The sequence below is a fragment of the Loxodonta africana genome, chromosome 10 (assembly GCF_030014295.1).
Source record: "Loxodonta africana isolate mLoxAfr1 chromosome 10, mLoxAfr1.hap2, whole genome shotgun sequence".
Taxonomy (NCBI): domain Eukaryota; kingdom Metazoa; phylum Chordata; class Mammalia; order Proboscidea; family Elephantidae; genus Loxodonta; species Loxodonta africana.
In genome coordinates this window covers 110,652,296-110,673,714 of record NC_087351.1, presented here as the reverse complement: position 1 = coordinate 110,673,714, position 21,419 = coordinate 110,652,296, and the positions used below count along the sequence as shown (strand labels likewise).

General features: G+C 54.7%; 1 protein-coding gene across 1 annotated transcript in view; it reads left to right on the top strand.

Annotated features, from left to right (window-relative positions):
• DYNC1H1 (dynein cytoplasmic 1 heavy chain 1) overlaps nucleotides 1-18,519 on the top strand; it is a 71,398-nt gene extending 52,879 nt beyond the window's left edge. The window contains exons 47-78 of the mRNA XM_064292967.1: nucleotides 11-225; nucleotides 326-530; nucleotides 2,407-2,580; nucleotides 2,667-2,786; nucleotides 3,237-3,357; nucleotides 4,493-4,688; nucleotides 5,187-5,304; nucleotides 5,392-5,607; nucleotides 6,430-6,642; nucleotides 6,772-6,899; nucleotides 8,349-8,502; nucleotides 9,141-9,287; nucleotides 9,374-9,524; nucleotides 9,674-9,927; nucleotides 10,022-10,156; nucleotides 10,240-10,334; nucleotides 10,459-10,633; nucleotides 10,768-10,843; nucleotides 11,508-11,668; nucleotides 11,887-11,998; nucleotides 12,102-12,162; nucleotides 12,254-12,377; nucleotides 12,775-12,888; nucleotides 13,686-13,856; nucleotides 14,097-14,314; nucleotides 14,416-14,519; nucleotides 15,463-15,674; nucleotides 16,119-16,272; nucleotides 16,777-16,919; nucleotides 17,049-17,217; nucleotides 17,444-17,571; nucleotides 18,157-18,519. Coding sequence (XP_064149037.1) covers nucleotides 11-225; nucleotides 326-530; nucleotides 2,407-2,580; nucleotides 2,667-2,786; nucleotides 3,237-3,357; nucleotides 4,493-4,688; nucleotides 5,187-5,304; nucleotides 5,392-5,607; nucleotides 6,430-6,642; nucleotides 6,772-6,899; nucleotides 8,349-8,502; nucleotides 9,141-9,287; nucleotides 9,374-9,524; nucleotides 9,674-9,927; nucleotides 10,022-10,156; nucleotides 10,240-10,334; nucleotides 10,459-10,633; nucleotides 10,768-10,843; nucleotides 11,508-11,668; nucleotides 11,887-11,998; nucleotides 12,102-12,162; nucleotides 12,254-12,377; nucleotides 12,775-12,888; nucleotides 13,686-13,856; nucleotides 14,097-14,314; nucleotides 14,416-14,519; nucleotides 15,463-15,674; nucleotides 16,119-16,272; nucleotides 16,777-16,919; nucleotides 17,049-17,217; nucleotides 17,444-17,571; nucleotides 18,157-18,285 — 4,893 coding nt within the window. The 3' untranslated portion in view covers nucleotides 18,286-18,519. The remainder of the gene's footprint in view (nucleotides 1-10; nucleotides 226-325; nucleotides 531-2,406; nucleotides 2,581-2,666; nucleotides 2,787-3,236; nucleotides 3,358-4,492; nucleotides 4,689-5,186; nucleotides 5,305-5,391; nucleotides 5,608-6,429; nucleotides 6,643-6,771; nucleotides 6,900-8,348; nucleotides 8,503-9,140; nucleotides 9,288-9,373; nucleotides 9,525-9,673; nucleotides 9,928-10,021; nucleotides 10,157-10,239; nucleotides 10,335-10,458; nucleotides 10,634-10,767; nucleotides 10,844-11,507; nucleotides 11,669-11,886; nucleotides 11,999-12,101; nucleotides 12,163-12,253; nucleotides 12,378-12,774; nucleotides 12,889-13,685; nucleotides 13,857-14,096; nucleotides 14,315-14,415; nucleotides 14,520-15,462; nucleotides 15,675-16,118; nucleotides 16,273-16,776; nucleotides 16,920-17,048; nucleotides 17,218-17,443; nucleotides 17,572-18,156) is intronic.
• The last annotated feature ends 2,900 nt before the right edge of the window (nucleotides 18,520-21,419 follow it).

The window sequence follows — 21,419 nt, the reverse complement described above, 5'->3', positions numbered from 1 at the left end:
ACTTGCATAGGTGCCTGGTCTCTTTGAAGGGGACGAATATGCCACCCTGATGACCCAGTGTAAAGAGGGGGCGCAAAAGGAGGGCTTGATGCTGGACTCGCATGAAGAGTTGTATAAGTGGTTCACCAGCCAGGTCATCCGCAACCTCCACGTCGTGTTCACCATGAACCCATCTTCCGAGGGCCTCAAGGACCGGGCAGCCACTTCGCCGGCACTTTTCAACAGGTACTGGACCTGTGCGCAGCTCTGCGTCAGGATGCTTGGTTTCTTCTCTCCAAGGGGCAAGTCCTCTGGTAGCTGTTCTGAGACATGGCATCTTTTCCAGGTGTGTGTTGAACTGGTTTGGTGACTGGTCCACCGAGGCACTCTATCAAGTCGGCAAAGAGTTCACCAGTAAAATGGACCTGGAGAAGCCAAACTACGTCGTACCTGATTACATGCCAGTCGTGTATGACAAGCTCCCACAGCCCCCGTCCCACCGGGAAGCTATTGTGAATAGCTGTGTGTTTGTTCACCAGACGCTGCACCAGGTGGGTTCAGTTCTCAGATCAGCAGGTAAAAAGCAGAACCGGCCATCATGTTTATGTAAAGCTAGACTGAAACAAAACAGAGCTTCAGGTAGTTCATATCTAGCTCTACACCTTCACCTGTAAAAGAAACACCTGTTTCTCACCTGTTTTCTTACCTCTGTCAATGACACCTCATCGTTGTCACCAGGCTGTGCCTTCTGGAGTCACAGTTACTGCCCACACTGGTACCCTCCATAAAGCACTCTTCTGAGCCTCTCTCCGCTGCCCCTCCTTGTAAAGGGGAGCGCACTCTGAGCTCCCAGTGACAACGCACTTTTTCCCTAAAGGGCTGGATAGCAAATGTCCTAGGCCCTGCGGACTGAACAGATCTCTCTCACAGCTGCTCACTCAGCTGTCCCAGGTCATCAGCAACCTTAGACAGTTTGTAAACAGTGGACGTGGCAGTAGGCCAGCAAAGCTTCATTTACACAAACAGGCATCTGGCCAGGGTTGGCCTGCTGGCTCAAGTTTCCTGAGCCTGCGCTAACTCTCTAAGAGGTGTCCAGCCTGCTTCCATCTGCCAGAGAAGCTTCATAAAGACCTCTCTGAGCTTGTGGGTGTCCTGCTGGGCTTGCTCGGCACTGTTGCCCTGGCTGGTCTGACCCTTGGCCCTGCTCCCGTGCCACCTTGCCTCCATGCCACCTTGCCCCCATCTTGCATATCTTGCTTCTCATTTCAGTGGCCTTTGAAAATAAGCAGGAAAAGGTAACTTGAGCATCACTGGATTTTTCATGGTAACTAACAGTTTGTCGAGTCTTTCAATGCAAAGTATAGCTGGGAGGTTGACAGATCATCACCCTTGTTTAGAGAAGTTCAGGGAAAAGGCTGTGAGGGGCTAAGGGGCTTCCTGGGACCTTGTACCCAACTGAGCTGAGACTTCTGCCTGGAGTCTGACTCCTGAGGGCTGGGTTCCTTCTGCTGTGTCATGTGTGAGCTGACGGGGGACTGAGGTTGAATGGCGACAAACGTCCTGAAGGGAGAAGAGATTTCACTTCTTTCCTTTTTTTCTTTCCAGTATTACTAGAGTTTTCATTGTGTTATTTATAATTAACCTCAGATCATCAGTTAACTCTCAATATACCATACTGCTAGGTTAATTATTTGTGTTTTATTATATTCTCTGTCTCTAACTCATATAGAAGCGTGCTTTTGAAGGTTAGGAAGGGACAGCTCCTGTCGCTCTCTGATAGCAGCCTAACCATGCAGACGATTTCATCTAATGACCTGGAAAAGAGTCCCATCCGTTCCTTCCCTTTTTTTGAACTTTTTTTTAATCGTGCATTAGGCGAAAGTTGACAGCAGGTTAGATCCCCATAGTTTGTACACAGAGTGTTTTGTGGCCTTAGTTTCAGTTCCTATATGTCAGCACTCTCTCCATTTCTGCCCTGGGCTCCCCGTTTCCTTTAGTCCTGATTTTATACCCCTTCCTGCCGTCTCATCTTTGTTTTGGGGCACATATTGCCCTTTTGATCTCTTATAACTGATTGTCCTAAGGAGCACATTCCTCTCAGGTGTTGTGATTTATTCTTATGTTATTGTTTGTCTATCGTGTGGCTGGAAGGTGGGCTCCGGGAATGGCTTCAGTTCCAGGTCAGAAGGTGTCATAGGGCCGTAGTCTCAAGGGTTCCTCTATTCTCTGTCAGACCAGTAAGTCTGGTCTTTTTTGTGAATTTGATCTTTTGTTCTACGTTTTTCTCCCACTGTGTCCAGGACCCTCTGTTGTGATCCCAGTCAGTGCGGTTGGTCGTGGTAGCCAGGCACCATCTAGTTCTTCTGGTCTTGGGGTCACGTAGGCTGTGGTTATGTGGTCCAATGGCCTTCACTTCTTTCTCGAAAGGCTAATGCTCGGCTAGCAAAACGCGGCGGCAGGACGATGGCCATCACCCCTCGCCACTACTTGGACTTCATCAACCACTATGCCAACCTGTTCAACGAGAAAAGGAGTGAGCTTGAGGAACAGCAGATGCACCTGAACGTCGGGCTTCGGAAAATCAAGGAGACGGTCGACCAGGTGCGCCACACCAGAGCTTCGTTTGCCAGCAGTGGGCGAGGGGAGGGCTGCGCTTCTGTTTCCCTGATATACTCTTTGTTCTTCAGGTAGAAGAGCTGCGCCGTGACCTGAGGATAAAGAGCCAAGAGCTAGAAGTGAAGAATGCCGCAGCTAACGACAAGCTGAAAAAGATGGTGAAAGATCAGCAGGAAGCAGAAAAGAAAAAGGTACTTCGTGTACTCCTGGGAACTCTGGCTTCTTTGGGCTCTGGTGAGAGAGTAGGAAGTTTAGTCTGAGACAGGCTTCAGGGTTTAATGGGTACTGGCGGTGAGCAAAGGACCCCTGGTGGTGCAGCGGGTAACAGTTCGACTGCTAACTGAAAGGTTAGCGGTTTGAACTCGCCAGCCACTCAGCAGGAGAAAGTTGTGGAAGTCTGCTTCCACGAAGATTACAACCTTGGAAGTCCTATGGGGAAGTTCTGCCCTGTCCTGTAGGGTTGCTATGAGTCATAACTGACTCTACAGTAAGAGGTTGGTTTGGTGGCGGGTGTGATTTGAGGTGTGTCTGTGCGTGCATGTGTGTGTGTATGTTTGGCAGTGTGTGGGGAGTGTTGTTTTAGGATCCTCTCAACAAATTAACCAGAGCTTAATCAGAGCTAAGCCATCTTTCCCTCCTAGGTCATGAGCCAGGAAATTCAGGAGCAACTGCATAAGCAGCAGGAAGTCATTGCAGACAAACAGATGAGCGTGAAGGAGGACCTTGACAAGGTGGAGCCTGCCGTCATCGAGGCCCAGAATGGTATGAAATGCTGCCGGGAGTCTGACTGTTGAGAGGATGACCAGTGTGCGCTTCCAAGGGCATTCCTAGGAAGAATCTAGAGGCAGGCTGCTTTTACCATAATTAACCCGTCTCTTGAGAGAATATGGGCAAAATTAGCTTTATGCTAATTCACATTTTTTATAGCTCTGTTGTTGTTAATGACGTAAATACGCTACTTACAAATTCCTGACTTGGATTTCGCCAGGAAACGCAAAAAGTATGCATTGTTGCCATCTGGTAATTACTTCTGAACAGGTTCTGACAGGGACCAGTGATGAGTGATCTAAGGAGGGACGGCAGTCACCTCCCCTCTCCTCCCTCTCCTCGAGTGCCTGTGGAGCGCTGTTCCCAGTTGGCAGTGCCTGTCCCACTGTGTTAGTTTGCAGATGTGCAGAGTCATCGAGAGTAGCCTTTGCGCTGTGCTCCCCTCTCGCCCGTTAGTGCGTCACCTGTGGATAACCTAGCTCGCTGATCGTGACCACAGTGCAGCCCAGGGTGGATTAAAATGACCAGTTTCAGCACCACCCAAATGTGGATGTGCTTTCACAGCTGGATTTGGATGAGAATTTAGTTCAGCTCTCCCCTGTGGAGTAATTACTTGATCAGTCTATTAGTAAAGTTTCACGTTAGAAAGGTATGCATTTTGATTTGTGGAAGGCACTGATGTTGATCAATTTTTAGAACTGTTAATTCCACATCTTCACTCAGTCCCTTAAGCAGTTTTTGAATTTTGGCAGATTGAAACGTTTTTATTGAAATTGTGTAAAATAAATGCACAATTAATCAACATTCTAAAATCTTTATGGGGATTAGGGAGTTAACGAGGACTTGCAGGGAATTTTTAAAGGTAGTATCCTGCCTTGTAAGGAATTTTTGCATTTAGGTTTAGTGTACAGTAAGGTCTTCATCATCATTTAAAAGATCAGCTACTTAAGTTGCTCCAGAGGGTTTTAAGACAGAAAGTCTTAAATTTACGTAGATCTCCCGATCAGTTGTCCTTTTTTCGTTGGCATCATACCTTCTGTTGTGATCTGGTCTTTTCTTACGGTGATTACTCTCTGCTTCCTCCCTCTCACCACCAAACCTCCTCTCTGCCCCTACCTGCGGCCCTCAGCTGTGAAGTCAATCAAGAAGCAGCACCTGGTAGAGGTACGCTCCATGGCAAACCCACCCGCTGCGGTGAAGCTGGCACTCGAGTCCATCTGCCTGCTGCTAGGGGAGAGCACAACTGACTGGAAGCAGATCCGCTCCATCATCATGCGGGAGAACTTCATCCCCACTATCGTCAACTTCTCTGCGGAGGAGATCAGGTGAGGGCGTGTGGCCACAGAGCCTCTCAGATGCTCTTCTGTCATCTGCTGGCTCTGTGTGCCAGGTGACGTTTTCCAGGGGACCTGCTTTGTCATCTCAGACATCATCGTAAGCCAGAAGGCAGCCCAACGACTTTAATCACACAGAGGCCTCTCTAGCATTTCCCCATGAAGAAGAAGCCTGGCTTCTTTCTCTCGCCTCTGGCAGTGCTTGCCTAATGCATGACTCCTGCGTGCGGGACACGGTTCCTTCTCCTACAGTAGCAGTGGGCTCTGTAGGACGCAGCCCCTGCTGCAGGCAGCTGCATCCCACACCATCCCACTCCCCTTCTGCAGCATTGGCCACCTTGGCCTGGAGAAACTGAGGTATCTGTTCCTGCTTGTCTTTGGTGAACATTGGGACACAAGGTTGACACCTTGTTCTCGTCAGTTATGATTCATAAAGATTCTTCTTTCTCTTGTCCTACACGTGCTTAGAGTTACAATTTCTCTTTGCAGTGATGCCATACGGGAGAAAATGAAGAAAAACTACATGTCCAACCCAAGCTACAACTATGAGATTGTCAACCGGGCTTCCCTGGCCTGCGGCCCTATGGTCAAGTGGGCAATCGCACAGGTAACATCGCAGCCGGGTTCCCATGCAGAAGGCGGCAGCTCCAGGTTTATCACCTTGAAGTGACAGTGACTGGCTTGGCTTTTGCAGCTAAACTATGCGGACATGCTGAAGCGGGTGGAGCCCTTGCGGAACGAGCTGCAGAAGCTGGAAGATGACGCCAAGGACAACCAGCAGAAGGCCAACGAGGTGGAGCAGATGATCCGTGACCTGGAGGCCAGCATTGCCCGCTACAAGGAGGAGTACGCTGTCCTGATCTCAGAGGCCCAGGCCATCAAGGCCGACCTGGCTGCCGTCGAAGCCAAAGTAAGCCTGTCAGCATCATTGTCGTTGCACGTCTTCCTGCCAACTCCTTTCAGGTTCCGCCTTGCAGAGAGCCTCACCAGGAGATGGTCGTTGGCCTCCTTGGGTGGAAGCCTAGATAAATACACTTCACCTTGTACATGTGCATCTTGTTGACCTAGACAAATTCACTTCGTAATGTCCTGATTGGTCCTGATGGTTTTTCCTTTGGGAAGTGTTAAACACTGAGTACTCGCTAAGCGGTGTTAATTAAGGATTGATACCTTCTGGAGAGCAGGACAGCCTAAAGCCAGTGATGCTCTTCCTGCCACCAGCTCCAAACCTGACTGTTGTCCTTGCTTTGGGCTTTGTAACTGGCATCACTGAGGGTCTCCTTGTTGGTGTCTTCCTTCCATTCTCTTGTCCCTTCCAACCGCCATCATCATCCCTCACACCGTCCTCCCATTTGAATCCTCTGACTCTATGCTTTAGTCTCCTGCCACTGACCTGTCCCCTCAGGCCAGCCCTCCCCTGCTGCTCTTCACCCCAGGCCTCTGCTCCGCCTGTCATCCTAGCTACGCAAGCCTTTCAAGGCTGGAAGTTGATTCTTTGCAGTCGTCTTAGGGTACTGTGTGGATTCTAAGACGTGTGTCTAATCTGAGCCTCAGCCCCTTTAACTCAGAACAACCTGAGCCCTCGCCACACATGCACATACACACACACTCACACGTACACACATCTGCACGTGATGGGGAGGAACTGACTGCAAGGCTCTTGCAAACCCTGCCAGTGCTGACCCCTGAGCAGCTCTGAGCAGCTGGGCTGATTGTTTTGGGGTTTTTTTAGGTAAACCGGAGCACTGCTCTTCTCAAGAGTTTGTCTGCTGAACGTGAACGGTGGGAAAAAACGAGTGAAACTTTCAAAAACCAGATGTCCACCATTGCTGGGGACTGCCTCCTGTCAGCTGCATTTATCGCTTACGCGGGGTATTTCGACCAGCAGATGCGCCAGAACTTGTTCACGACCTGGTCCCATCACTTACAGCAAGCCAATATCCAGGTAACAGCCCCTCAGGGGCTTCAGGGTCTCAGCCACATTGGTGTTCAGTGGGCGTTTGCCCAGAGGCAGCCTGTAAGCGTGCTGGGTCTAGGGTTCTGAAGGCGGAGGAGTAACGTGCTCACCTTTCAGTTCCGCACAGACATTGCGAGGACCGAGTACCTCTCCAACGCTGACGAACGGCTCCGCTGGCAGGCCAGCTCCTTACCTGCGGACGACCTATGCACGGAAAACGCCATCATGCTGAAGCGGTTCAACAGGTACGGACTCACAAGCAGGCCGAAAGCAGGCAGGAATCCACCTGGCCAGTGGTCCGGTTTGACTTGCTCAGAGCACACGTTTGTGTGAAGAGATGACTGGGGGAGGTCGAGGGGCCGGGGCACGGGTGCTGTCTGGGTCGGCTCTGGCTGATGGGGGGACGTGTTGGCCTTTGTTCTTACGTCTTGATTTCTGAATCGTTCTGCAGCGCATGTTTCTTGTGTAACTTTTTACAGTTATTTGGCAGCATCGTGTGATGGGCATTGAGACAGTTCCTCTCTCAAAGTGTTGTCAGAACTGAAAATACCTTGCTGAAAATACTTGAAGGGGAAAGTGCCCAGTTTTTCTATTCAACCGTGACTGCAGCGAAGTTCGGCTAGATGCTGACAGTTGCAGGCAGCCATGGCGATGCTGCCAGTTGCCTCTCTGGGGCTGGATGTTTTCTACAGTATCTCTTAACCAGGACACCCTGGGCCATGTTTTTCTGTTTTTAAACATATCCCTAGATTTTTTCTTAACCTCACCTAAAAACCTTGAACCCTCATTGAGCCCTTCTTACGTGCAGCTGTTCTGGGGACACAGAGATGAAGACCCAGATGCCATCTGAACTTTGGGCACAGACTCTCAAGTCCAAGGCCTGGGCACCCAGTGGCTCAGCAGCTTGCCCAGATGGTGCTGACAAGAATATCACTCAATTGGCCTACAGTCTGTATGTAGGGCTAGGTCAGTCTGAATGAAAAATGTACACACCCTTTGTCTAGGAGTTTACATCTAGGTATTTACTGAACGGTAACCTGGCACGTGTAGAAAATGACAGACAGAATATCCACCAGGACGAAGTTGGTGCTCACAGAGGACGCAGTCACTCGGTCTCCCTTAGGGGGCCTTAACAGATCACTGTGCACCCCCTTGTGAGCCTGGGCCACCTTGAGGACAGGCCCTTCGTGCAGAGCCACATGGGGCTGCCACAGAGGCGAGGAGGGAGACAGGCTAGTGTGAAGGTTAGGCAGGGCAGGGCCTGTCCCCACAAGGATCGCTGGCAGCTTAAATTCTTCATACGTGTTAGCTCGTGCCCTGCTGCTACCGTGCTGCACCAGCGCCTGCTTACCAGGAACTTGTCTTCTAGAAGGCGCTCAGTGGCACGCAGGGTGGTAATTATAATGGTGTGGTGGTGTTCAGGCAGAACCGTATGCTGGGTGCCATGCAGGAGAGAACTCACGACGGCCTCTCTTGACAACAGACGGCGTCATATGGTAGTCTTCCAAAAAATGCCTGGGTTTTGGCACTAAGCACTTAAGTATCATTTGTCTTTTTAGGTAAACTAGAACCTCCTCCAGAAACCACTCAAGTAGTGGTGATGGCCTTTCCACCTGTGTCATCAGGAACTCTTCTAGCCATGTTCACATGCAGGTTCACTGACTTTTCTAATCTATCTGTTGCCTTGTCCTCAGGTATCCACTCATTATCGACCCCTCTGGACAGGCCACAGAATTCATCATGAACGAGTACAAGGACCGGAAGATTACCCGCACCAGCTTTCTGGACGACGCCTTCAGGAAGAACCTGGAGAGCGCGCTGAGATTTGGAAACCCCCTTCTGGTCCAGGTGTGTGGCTTCACTTGCGTTCTTCAAACCCTGCTGAACCAAAACCAAGCCCATTGCTGTCGAGGCGGTTGCAACTTGTAGTGACCCTATAGAACAGATTAGAACTGACCCATAGGGTTTCCAGGGAGCGGCTGGTGGATTCGAACTGCCAACCGTTTGGTTAATAGCCATAGCTCTTAACCACTGTGCCACCAGGTGTCCTCAGACTTTGCTGCTGGGGGAGTGAGTTGCTTTTAGGGCCTCGTTTAATTCTTTTCAAATGCGGTTGACGTAAATTCTTGTATGAAAAGTCTAGATTAGCTTACCCACTACAACTTTTTGCTGTGAAGGGAGTATTCCGTGCTTTGTGCCACCAGTACAGTGGCCACCAGCCACGTGTGGCTACTAAGCAGTTGAAAGTGGCCAGTGTAACTGAGCAACTGGATTTTTAGTTTGGTGTAGTTGATCTACATTTATGTAGTCATAGGTGACTGGTGGCCACCATGTTGGCCATTGCAGGTCTAGGTGGCTAGATGGCTTCTGGGAGGGAGGTGTTTACCTAGAGTAGAAAGTTACTGTCGATAAACCATCGTTTGTGTGAAAACAAGTGTCGTGAACCCTAACCACTAAGTGACTTGTGTATCTGTGTGTACACGTAGGACGTGGAGAGCTACGATCCAGTTTTAAATCCAGTCCTGAACCGTGAAGTTCGGCGAACAGGAGGGAGAGTGCTGATCACGCTCGGCGACCAGGACATAGACCTGTCGCCCTCGTTTGTCATCTTCCTATCCACCAGAGACCCCACTGTAAGGAGGGGTGCTGCACGTGTGGGTACGGGGCCGTATTTGGTTTACAGCCGCACTAACAAAGGCTTCTCTTGTCTCCTCGGCAGGTTGAGTTCCCACCAGATCTCTGTTCCCGGGTTACTTTTGTGAACTTCACCGTCACCCGAAGCAGCTTACAAAGCCAGTGTCTTAACGAAGTGCTTAAGGCAGAAAGGCCCGATGTGGACGAGAAGCGTTCCGATCTCCTGAAACTTCAAGGTACAGTCCTGGGCCTGTGGTGTGCGGGGCCCAGGGCCCGGGGGCGGAGGCCGAGCTGCCCAGGGAGGGAGACGTCCCAGCTCACGGCGGACACGTTGGAAGAACGTGAGCACCCCTGCACACAACAACGGGTGTTGGTGTCACCGCAGGGGAGTTCCAGCTGCGCTTACGGCAGCTGGAGAAGTCTCTGCTGCAAGCTCTGAACGAGGTGAAGGGCCGCATCCTGGACGATGACACCATCATAACGACCCTGGAGAACCTCAAGCGAGAGGCTGCCGAGGTCACGAGGAAGGTGGAGGAGACGGATGTCGTCATGCAGGAGGTGGAGACGGTGTCGCAGCAGTACCTGCCGCTCTCCACAGCCTGCAGCAGCATCTACTTCACCATGGAGTCCCTGAAGCAGGTGACACGGCGCCCGCGGTGGCTGGGGAGGGCACAGCGCTCCGGTTTACATACGCCGTGCCAGTGCCTGATGGCCACCGGATGCTTGCTTTCAGATACACTTCCTGTACCAGTACTCCTTGCAGTTCTTCCTGGACATTTACCACAACGTCCTGTACGAGAATGCCAACTTGAAGGGCGTCACGGATCACACGCAGCGGCTCTCCATCATAACCAAGGACCTTTTCCAGGTAGGGCAGGCACGCTGCTCCGGGCAGGCAGGGAGGCTGCCGAGGCTGTTTGCAGGGCCATCAGTGTCTTGCTTCTGTCCCAGGTGGCGTTCAACCGCGTGGCCCGCGGCATGCTGCACCAGGACCACATCACCTTCGCCATGCTGCTGGCGAGGATCAAGCTGAAGGGCACCATCGGGTGAGGCCCACACCCTCCCTCCCTTCCCGTCAGTGGAGGGCACCTCACAACAGGAGAACGTCTTCGTCTCTGAAGTCATTACTGTTGCTTTAGTGATCTGGGCTAACGCTCTGTGCCTTGACAGGGAGCCCACCTATGACGCCGAGTTCCAGCACTTCCTGAGGGGGAATGAGATTGTCCTGAGCGCCGGCTCGACTCCCAAAATCCACGGCCTGACTGTCGAGCAGGCCGAGGCGGTTGTGAGGCTGAGCTGTCTCCCTGCGTTTAAAGACCTGATCGCCAAGGTGCAGGCTGACGAGGTGCGTGTGCACAGGCGTGTTCTCAGGAGACTGGCGGTCAGCGTGGGCATGTGTCATACGAGACCCAGCGTGCTGTGCGTATAGGCTCTCTGGTCGGGCTCCGCTCACGGCCTGCGTCCTGTGTTGTCTCACAGCAATTTGGCATCTGGCTGGACAGCAGCTCCCCGGAGCAGACGGTGCCATACCTCTGGAGCGAGGACTCGCCTGCAAGTAGGTCACCCAGGCCTCCCCACCCCAGACCTGAAGGCAAAGCCAGTGCCCACTTCCCCCCAGATAGGTATTTCAGGGTTAAAAATGTTTGGGAGACCACTGTGGAAGACAGTTTCTGGGTAGGAGTTGGCTTAGAAGGGGAAGACCAAAAAATTCCTAATTCCTATCTGCTCCCCAGCTCACAGACCCAAAGGGAAGCTGCACACACATGAGGGGGAAGGTTGTGTTACTCGTGCCACGGGCCCTTTCTGGGCGTTAGGCTAGGCCCTGGGCTAGCCGGGCTAGCAGGAGGAGCTAAACCAGCCCATGAGTGTCAGCATACACGGAGCTCTCCCTGGGGCCACGTGCTCTCCCTCCTTCAGCTTTTTCTGAAAACGTTCAGGTGTTCTGCAGTGAACAGGTGTTAGCGTAATAATTGAACAGTCAGTAAAGGATATGTCACCTAGGAAGGTGCGTCTGGGGCCTCAGCGAAGGCACCAGATGCGGCAAACTTCCTGGGGCAGGGAAGCCAGAGGGGCGTTGCGGCTTCTGCGACGACGACCAGGCCGAGTCTGGAGCACTGTTTGCCAAGTGGGCGCTTGTAGGAAGAGCAGCCCCAGTGCGGGGGCGTCTGCCCAGCAGGCTGTTTCAGCCCACCCCCTACCCCCCACCTGCCTTGTTTCAGCTCCCATCGGGCAGGCCATCCACCGCCTACTCCTGATCCAGGCCTTCCGCCCCGACCGTCTCCTGGCCATGGCCCACATGTTCGTGTCCACGAACCTCGGCGAGTCCTTCATGTCCATCATGGAGCAGCCGCTTGACCTGACCCACATCGTGGACACGGAGGTAGCCTTCGCTCCTGGCTCCCAGAGACCCCTCCTGTATCCCTGCTTCCTGGCCATGGTCCCTCCTCCAGCCCAACACCCCTGTGAATTCTGAGCCTGCCCAGGTCTACGCTGACTCATGCCTCTGAGCCAGGAGGTCACCACCGGCGTTCTCCCTCCTCTCGATGGGTGCTGCCCGGTGGCATACTGTCTGACCTAGTTTGCCGCCTTCATTGATAGGTAAAGCCGAACACCCCCGTGCTGATGTGCTCTGTGCCTGGTTATGATGCCAGCGGGCATGTGGAGGACCTGGCAGCTGAGCAGAACACACAGATCACCTCCATCGCCATCGGTAAGGGCCTTGGTCACGTTCACAGGCTCAGGCACCAGAGTCCACGTTGGCACGGAAGGCCGAGCTCGCTCTCGCTGACACTGCACTTTCTTCCCTGTGCCAGGCTCGGCGGAAGGCTTTAACCAGGCAGACAAGGCAATAAACACGGCCGTGAAGTCCGGCAGGTAGGCCTGGCCGTGTGTGGTTATGACATGTCGGCCTCGGGAGCTGAGTCAGGAGCCGGCAGTGCTACATGCTTTCCCTTCCTGTGTGTAGGTGGGTGATGCTGAAGAACGTGCACCTGGCGCCCGGGTGGCTGATGCAGCTGGAGAAGAAGCTACACTCCCTGCAGCCACACGCTTGCTTCCGGCTGTTCCTCACCATGGAGATTAACCCCAAGGTGGGTGATGGGATGCAGGGCAGTGGTTCTCAGTGCCAGGTCGGCTTCCTTGTCTAAACTCTGAGCGTGTGTCATCACTGAGCAGAACCTGCGTGGAATGATGTCTTTGTCTAAAGTGCGAGTGTGTGTGTCATTGAGCAGAACCTGTGTGGAATGACATCTCTGTTTAAACCGTGTGTATGTCATTAAGTAGAACCTGTGTAGGATGACGTCCTTTTCTAAACCGTGAGCATGTGTGTCATCGAGCAGAGCCTGCGTGGAATGGCATCTTTGTCTAAACCGTAAGCGTGTGTGTTGTCACTGAGCAGAATCTGGGTGGAATGGCGTTTTTGTCTAGACCGAGCACGAGTGTCACTGCATGGAACCTGGGGCGGTAACAGGTGCCATGTTCCCCCAGGTGCCCGTGAACCTGCTCCGTGCCGGACGCATCTTCGTGTTCGAGCCTCCACCGGGCGTGAAGGCCAACATGCTAAGGACCTTCAGCAGCATTCCTGTCTCCAGAATCTGCAAGGTAAAGATAGTCTCTGGGGCCCTTTCTCTGAGCAGCCCAGGGACTCGAGGGCCCGTCCCTGGTCCAGATGCAGGCTCTGCTTCCCAGCAGCTGAGAACAGCCAGTTGTGTGGATCATTTCGGTTTTAGCCGTAGGCAGAATTTCCTCCCTGTGAACTGGCTGAGGTGTACAGTCTCTTTATGCAGTGACGTGATGATCACGAGAGTGTGCTGGTTAGGTTCCCAGAGAAGGAAACATGACGCAGTGAAGCCCAGCCAGGACCCAGCGTAGATTGTGGGGAACGCTGTCCTCTGGGAAGCACAGGCCGCCTGGAAGGCCACATCCTACCCCTAGGCACCCATGGAAGCCAGGACTGGGGCAGGAAGGGGTTGTGGCAAGAACTGTGTATTCTGTCTGCATCTCAGGAGTGCGCTTGTCTTTTGTGCCATTATTCTCCTTGGCTGACACGTTCAGGCTGTGGCTTCTACCTGTCTGCTGACTGAATGGTTTCTCTCAGCGGTGCTGTCGGATCACTTCTTTGTTAATGGGGACATGGTACACGTTCTTCTGGCAGCAACATGAATGTTAACTTGCTGCTTGTTAAGCCTTTACGTCGAAGGTGGTCATACGTTTGTGTGCGGGAGCTTCTTTGAGCCTGATCCAACGCGGTGGCTGCACTGCTCGGCCTCCTCAGTATGGTCCTAACACGGTGTCCGCACCAGTCTCCTCAGTCTGGTCCTAATGTGTCTGCAGCGCCCCATCCCCTCAGCCTGGGCGCTGGTCTCGGTGACTCTGTGCTTTGTACTTTACTCATCCAGTCTCCCAATGAGCGTGCCCGCTTGTACTTCCTGCTGGCCTGGTTCCACGCCATCATCCAGGAACGCCTCAGATACGCCCCCCTGGGGTGGTCCAAGAAGTACGAGTTCGGGGAGTCAGACCTGCGGTCAGCCTGTGACACTGTGGACACGTGGCTGGACGACACGGCCAAGGCAAGTGGGCTGCCCCATCTCAGGACAGAGGCTCATTTAGGGAGAAAAACACGTAGGAAAGCTAAGGTTGTGGCGGTAACGTAATCTGCTGAGCTGAGAGGAACAGACTGACATCGCGCAGCAGCATAAACCCAGCGAGAGTAGCGTCCTGTTTGGCGCACGTCTGAGGAAAGGGTGGTGGGGTGGGCGGCTGGGCCTGCTTCCCCCTGGGGTGTGCGTCAGCCCAGCACCTCCCCACAGGGAAGGCAGAACATCTCTCCAGACAAGATTCCGTGGTCAGCGCTCAAGACCTTGATGGCCCAGTCCATCTACGGCGGACGTGTGGACAACGAGTTTGACCAGCGCCTGCTCAACACCTTCCTGGAGCGTCTGTTCACGACCAGAAGCTTCGACAGCGAGTTCAAGCTGGCCTGCAGGGTGGACGGGCACAAGGACATCCAGATGCCCGATGGCATCAGGTACGTGGCCGCACGGTCAAGGGGGCTTCGGACAGCGTCTGCACCCTCGCCAGCAACCCAGAGCGCAACCACCCACACATAGCCCCGTGCTGGTCTTTCAGGCGAGAGGAGTTTGTGCAGTGGGTAGAGCTGCTCCCCGACACCCAGACGCCCTCCTGGCTGGGCCTGCCCAACAACGCCGAGAGAGTCCTGCTCACCACGCAGGGTGAGTAGCCGTCTTCTGCTCCTCAGGAGCCCTCCCCCTCCCACCTGTACTCCCCCCCAGCCCCTACCCTCCCCCCTTCCCCCAGCTCACCCAACAGTGGCTTGCTCGCTGCCCCTGAGCCCCTCCTGGTTGAGGGGCATGAAGACTGCAGCATTCTGAGGGAAAAGCTTTATACCAGTTTAACGAGGTCTGGAAGTTACGTTTAGATTTTCATTTTACGTTGTTCTGTAAAGAGTTGAAAACCACCTAGTATGAAGCAATACTTTAAAGCTTGCACGCTGGGGGCCATTGCCCCCATTGCCATTGTCCCCCTCGCCTAGGGAGTGGTGTTGTCGTGGCCAAAGGACCCTGCACTCACAGTCCTGGGGGTAGCAGAGGAGGGGCATCCCTGGGTGTGCAGACCATGAGAGCCAAGATGCATGGGGAGGCTGGGGCTCGTCCCAGGCGCCGCCTGGTGTGGGGCCCTAGCTCTGGTCTTTGTGTGGTGAGCCAGCTGGTTTGGTTTTTTTTATGATGGTGAAATACGTGTACCAGGAAGTTTGCTGTGAAAATCATTTTCACACGTGTGACTTAGTGACATGAATCGAGTTAACCGTGTTGTACACACATCAGCACTGTTCATTTCCAAAAGGTGTTCTCCCCAAACAGAAACTTAGTCCCCCTTCACAGGTGACTTCCCAGTCCCCAGTAACCATGGTAACCTTTGGTCTCTGTGTTTTCTGTTCTGGATGTTGCATGTAAGCAGGGTCTGGCTGGTTCATGCTTAGCAGTTTTGTGCAGGACTTGGTGACAAGGGTCCATCGTTTGCCTCCTCCTCGTTCTGCCCAGGCACAGTCTGAGCTTTCAGAACGCACCCCAGCTGGGCCCCCCACCCCGAGTAGCTGTCCGGGTGTGGATCCTGTGCGGGCCTTCACACTCTCCTCCTCCTCCCCCTCGGGCTCAGGCGTGGACATGATCAGCAAGATGCTGAAGATGCAGATGCTGGAGGACGAGGATGACCTGGCATACGCGGAGACCGAGAAGAAGACGCGGGCTGACTCCACATCAGATGGGCGCCCCGCCTGGATGAGGACGCTGCACACCACCGCCTCCAACTGGCTGCATCTGATCCCCCAGACGCTGACGCACCTCAAGCGAACTGTGGAGAACATCAAGGTAGCGGGTTGTGGGGCGAGTGATGGTCTCAGCTGTCAGGCTGGGCAAGGGCTCTGAGCTGAGTTTGTCTCAAGGGAGCCACACAGCTGGGCTCCTTGGGAATAAGTTCGTAGAGCCCACTTTGAGAAACGGGAGTTGACCCTTTTTAAGCCAGCTGAAGATGCTCTAGAAGATTGTCCACCTTCCAAGGATCAGTGAGGTGGCTGACCTTCCTCTGTCAGTATCATCAGAGCGTCTGTGGTCAGGCAGGGCCGTGGGACTCCCAATAGCCTCCGGTTAACACACAGCCTGGCTCCATGGCTATTGCTCCAGGGACGCTTTCCGTGCCTCTGGGTGGGATTGTCAACTCTGGACTCGGGGTGAAGCATTCTTGCCGCCTGGTCCCTCCTTCCCTAGATGCTGTTCCCCTCACTCTGCCCTTGTCTTCTCTCCGAACGATTTTAGGATCCTTTGTTCAGGTTCTTCGAGAGAGAAGTGAAGATGGGAGCTAAATTACTTCAAGATGTTCGTCAGGACCTCGCTGATGTCGTGCAAGTGTGTGAAGGGAAGAAGAAGCAGACCAACTACCTGCGCACACTCATAAATGAGCTGGTGAAAGGTGCTGCTGGAGCTGGATCCTCCCGGTTGCTCCCTGCTCGGGGGTGGGGCCCGGCCAGGGGTGGGGCCCAGTCAGGGGTGAGGGCCCAGTGCTGTCAGCCTGGACTGGCTGGGTACTGGCCCTGCCACCCAGACACTGACCTGCTGAAGGCCACCAGACCAGAGTGAGGTGTGGTGCCCCGAGGTAGTCCTTTTATAGCCGGGGGACATGTGGCCCAGCGAGGGAGAGTGGGGGAACGGGCTGTGGGGCCAGGCCACAGGGCACTGAGCCACTGGCAGGCTGTGCATTTCCAGCTCTCGTTTCCCTTGGAAGTGACCATGGTCCTCCACGTGCATCACCCAGACAGTTGAATCCTGGGAGTCCCCTTGGACTGGGGTTGCAGGGGATACAAAGGGGCAGGAGGCCAGCTTGCACTGCTGTGGCGGCGGGGGGGATGCAGCAGGCTGGTGCCCCTCTGGGCCAGGTGGACCCTCAGACCAATGCCAGGCGCCCTCTTGCTTGCAGGGATCCTGCCGCGGAGCTGGTCCCACTACACGGTGCCCGCTGGCATGACCGTCATCCAGTGGGTGTCTGACTTCAGTGAGAGAGTCAAACAGCTGCAGAGCATCTCACTGGCGGCGGCATCTGGCGGTGCCAAGGAGCTAAAGGTGCTTCTTGGGCAGAGGGTTAAAGAGGCTCAAAAAGCTGGGGGTGGGGCGCTGAGCTTCAGCCCCTGGGCTGTGCGGCAGGACAGGCCCAGTCGGCTGCCGTCCTGACTAGCTCTGTTACCCCCCCAGAACATCCACGTGTGCCTGGGCGGCCTGTTCGTGCCCGAAGCCTACATCACTGCCACCAGACAGTATGTGGCACAGGCCAACAGCTGGTCTCTGGAGGAGCTCTGCCTGGAGGTCAACGTCACCACCTCGCAGGGCGCCATACTCGACGCCTGCAGCTTCGGGGTCACGGGTGAGTGGAGGCACACAGGCTGCACAGAGCCAGCCCCTCCTCTGGCAGTTCCCTGGAGATTACTCCCGCCCTGAGCCTCCAGCTCGTCAACATGTCCCCTTGCAGGCAACTTGGGTGACACTGTAGCACCTGCCTGGGTGTGTGAGGTGTGAGTGGCGAGCTGGGACTGTTGGGCTTTTTGGCCCGAGACTCCACTTCACACTGAGCTTGGCCTTGTCCCCCTCAGGCTTGAAGCTCCAAGGGGCCACGTGCAGCAACAACAAGCTGTCGCTCTCCAACGCCATCTCAACCATCCTCCCGCTCACACAGCTCCGCTGGGTCAAGCAGACAAACACAGAGAAGAAGGCGAGCGTGGTAAGGGCTGTCCCCTGTGGGCGGGGGTGCTGCGGGTACGGTCATCTCCCATCCAGTGAGTTGATGAGCACAAGTTCTGCCTGTGGCTGGAAGTCACCTGCCTCCTAGGAAAGAAGCGCGTCTCTCTCGCACAAATCCCACTACCACCAAAGCCCACCTTCACCTGTCTCTTCGCAGCTTCCTGGCTTGTTTTATCTTTTCCACAGACATGTTAGTTCCTGGTGCTGCCGTAACAAATACTGCAAGTGGGGGGCTTTAAAGAGCAGAAACTTATATTCACACAGTTCTAGAGGTTAAAAGTCCAATAAGGTTCTCTGCCGTGTGGACGCCTTCATCGTTGGTAGCCCCAGGTGTTCCTAGGTGTTCCTTGGCGTTCCGTGATGTCCTTTGTGTATGCCTCTGTTGGTTCTGCTCTTTTTTAAGTGATCGGGTTTAGGACCTGCCCTTCGCTGGTGTGACCTCATTCACATAACACCCTGTTGCCAAGCAGGATCACAGACACAGGCATAGGGGCAGGACGTCAGTCCATATTCTGGGGGGACACAATTCAGTCCCCAACAGTAAGTAATGCTTTTTTCCTCCTAGGTGACCTTGCCCGTCTACCTGAATTTCACCCGTGCGGATCTGATCTTCACCGTAGACTTTGAAATCGCGACCAAGGAAGACCCGCGCAGCTTCTACGAACGCGGCGTCGCCGTCTTGTGCACAGAGTGAAACTGAAACTCCCGCCTCCCTTTTCTGTGGTAGTAAAATTTCCTATTTAACATTTATTCGTCATTAAAACGTCTGGAAGAAGATACGTACTGGGGAGAAGAAAGTAGCTGGTCTGAGGTCAGAGGACATGGAGCGGACAACGCCTGACGGTTGGAGTGTGGAGATGGGAGAGAAAGTATGTGTTTTCAGAGGGTTTCTAGCATGGCTTGTTTTGGAATAAAACACTAAGCATGGCCTGGCCCCCGCCTCATCTCTGCGCCAGGTTTGCTCACAGAGCGTTGCTGCCCCTGGCCCTGCGTGGCACCCACCACCTCAGCAGGATAGGCAGCCGCAGCCCCCATACACCTCCTCTGTGGTGGGCAGTTTGTGCAGGACCCTGAGCTGCCCTGGCTCCCCAGTCGTGGCCATAGCACTTGTGGACGAGGAGCCTGGGGTATCTCCTCACGTGGAGAAACAGCCAGGCCGGGAGAGCTCTGTCCAGGCTGCCCTGAGTTGGTCATCGGGACCTTTGAGGCCTCGCTGAGCAGCTGTGTTCGAGCCCGAGTGCCTGCCCTGGTTGCCAAGGCCGCCAGTTCTCAGACGGGGCTGACCCAGCCAGCCCTGTACTGGAGATGGGTGACCAGGCAGAATGGCTTCTCACTGTGGCTGCGAGTAGAGTGGGGGCCTCACCCACCTGTGCTGACAGCCTTGGGGCGGCAGCACCCTGCACATCTGCGGGGTCCTGGGCGCAGGGCCTCAGTGATAGCGTGGTTGTCATGGCTGATAGAAACAGGCCCCACAGATAGTGACGCTCCAAGTCCCCGCTGAGAGCTGCAGCCTGGGGCCTTTCCCTAGTGGGGAGAAACTGCTGGAGACAGGCTGTCATCGACCTGTGCCCTAGAGCTATATTGGGTTGACGTTGGGGGACTGTCTTTAATGTCTTTCTCTGAACCAAGTGAGGGTCCGCGGCACTTCCACAGTGAGAGCCTAAGGCTGCCATACGTTCTCCCTGGGGAGGGCTGGACTGCTGGGATAGTGGGAGGAGCACCCACCAGAGGCAGCCCCCGTGGGAATATCCCCACAGCCCACGTGTCCCACCCCCATCCACAGGTGTGGCCAAGGCATAGGGCGGCTATAGTAATGGAACAAGGACCCCATAGCACAAGAAGGAAAGGGCCATGGCCCCATGGGTCCTAGAGGCGGCTGAGAGCAAATGCGGAGCTGACTTGGGACCTGAGGCCAGGCTGACCCTAACGCTTTGGATTCAGCCCAGAGAGAGATGTCCATCCGCCTTCCATCGGGAGGCAGTGCAGTCCTGCGCAGACCCCACCAGGATTGTCGGAGGGTTTCCTTTGCTATCCCTTCGAGTACTAGGACCCCCCACCCCTACACCAGTGGCTCGCCATCCAGTGGGACCATAAAGACCCCTGGGAGTGGTGGGCCTCATCCTGGCACCACCTTTGCTTCTGGGGTTCTGGGCACTTGCCATCTGTAGCCGTTGCCAGGGCTGGACGGTATGGCACGGGTCCTGCTGCCTTTTCTGGCCACAGCGGCTGGCATCATTTTAGGCAGGAAGTGTGATCAGAATGGGTCCCACGTGGGACTGAGCCTCCCAGGGCCCCTTAAGGGTCGGCTCCTCCCCCACAGGTGAGGCAGGACCCCAGGCCCTGGCCTGTGTGGGAACAAGCACAGAACTGCCGAGCGATGGGACCCCAGGCCCAGGTCTAACCCACCCCACCCACTGAAGGAGAGCGCCTCTTGGTTGACGTTACTTTATTGCCCCGGAGGACCCTGCTGTCTCAGCAGCGAGCTCAGGGCACCAGACTTGGGCAAAAGGTGGCAGCTGCAGCTGTGGAGACAGACCGCCCGCCAGCATCAGCACCCAGCCCGGCTCCGGCCTGCAGTGGCGGAAGAAAGCCCAGTGAGCAAACCCTTGGCGTTTGAAAAAGGCAGAAGACCCACTTGTTATTCTTAGATGTCACTGCAGAGACCCTGCTCGCGCATCCACAGGCTGAGCCAAGCCAACGCCCTGAGAGCCGATTCCTCACCACTGCATGAGTGAGGATGATACCCGCTGAACCCACTGCAGTCGAGTCGATTCCGACTCCTGGCAGAGTAGAACTGCCCCATAGAGTTTCCAAGGAGCACCTGGCGGATTCGAACTGCTGACCTCTTGGTTAGCAGCTGCAGCACTTAACCACTATGCCACCAGGGTTTCTAGGAACTCTATGTGCTAAACACATTAGGGTCAGCGCCCAGGACAGTTTCCCTGCAGAACTGATGGTGACTCTGCTCATCCACATGACATGAGCCCTTTCCAGGCCTCACTGTCCTTCACAGCGAGCCAAGGGCAGAGAGGATCTAGGGTCCCCCAGAGGATGGAGAGAGGATCAGGGGTCCCCCCGGAGGACAGAGAGAGGATTGGAGTCCCCCTGGACGACAGAAAGATCGGGGGTTTCCAAAAGACGGGATCAGGTTTCCCTGAAGGACAGAGAGAATCAGAGCTCTCCCCAAACGAGAGAGGATCTGCGGTTCCCCAGAGGACAGAGAGACGTTCGGGGTCCCTTCGGAGGACAGAGAACCTGGGGTCCCTCCAAAGGACAGAGGATTTGAGGTTCCCTAGAGGACAGAGAAAGGATTGGGGGGGTCCCCCTGAAGGACAGAGAGGATCAGGGTCCCCCAAAAGGACAGAGAGAGGATCTGGGGCCCCCCTAAAGAAAAGAATCTAGGGTTCCCAGAGAACAGAGAAAGGACCTGGCATTCCCCGAAGGACAGAAACTCAGGAGTTCCCCTGAAGGACAGAGAGAGGATCAGGGATCCCCCAAAGACAGAGAGAAGCTCAGGGGTTCTTCCCAAAGACAGAGAGATCAGGGGTATGCCCCCAAAGGACAGAGGATCAGGAGTTCCCCCAAAGGACAGGATCAGGGGCTCTGGGGCCCAGGGGGAGGGAGGGATGAAGAGGTGGAACCCAGGGCAGTTTTAGGGTGGCTGATGAAGCTGTTGTGTGTGACACTGGCATGGTGGGCACCTGACATCATGTGTTTGTCAACACCTGCTGGCTGGCCCACCACACAGAGGACAGCTTCCCCGTGAGCCGTGAGCATCCACTCACAGTGATGGCTCAGTGTCCGCTGTGACAGCTGACACACTGCACC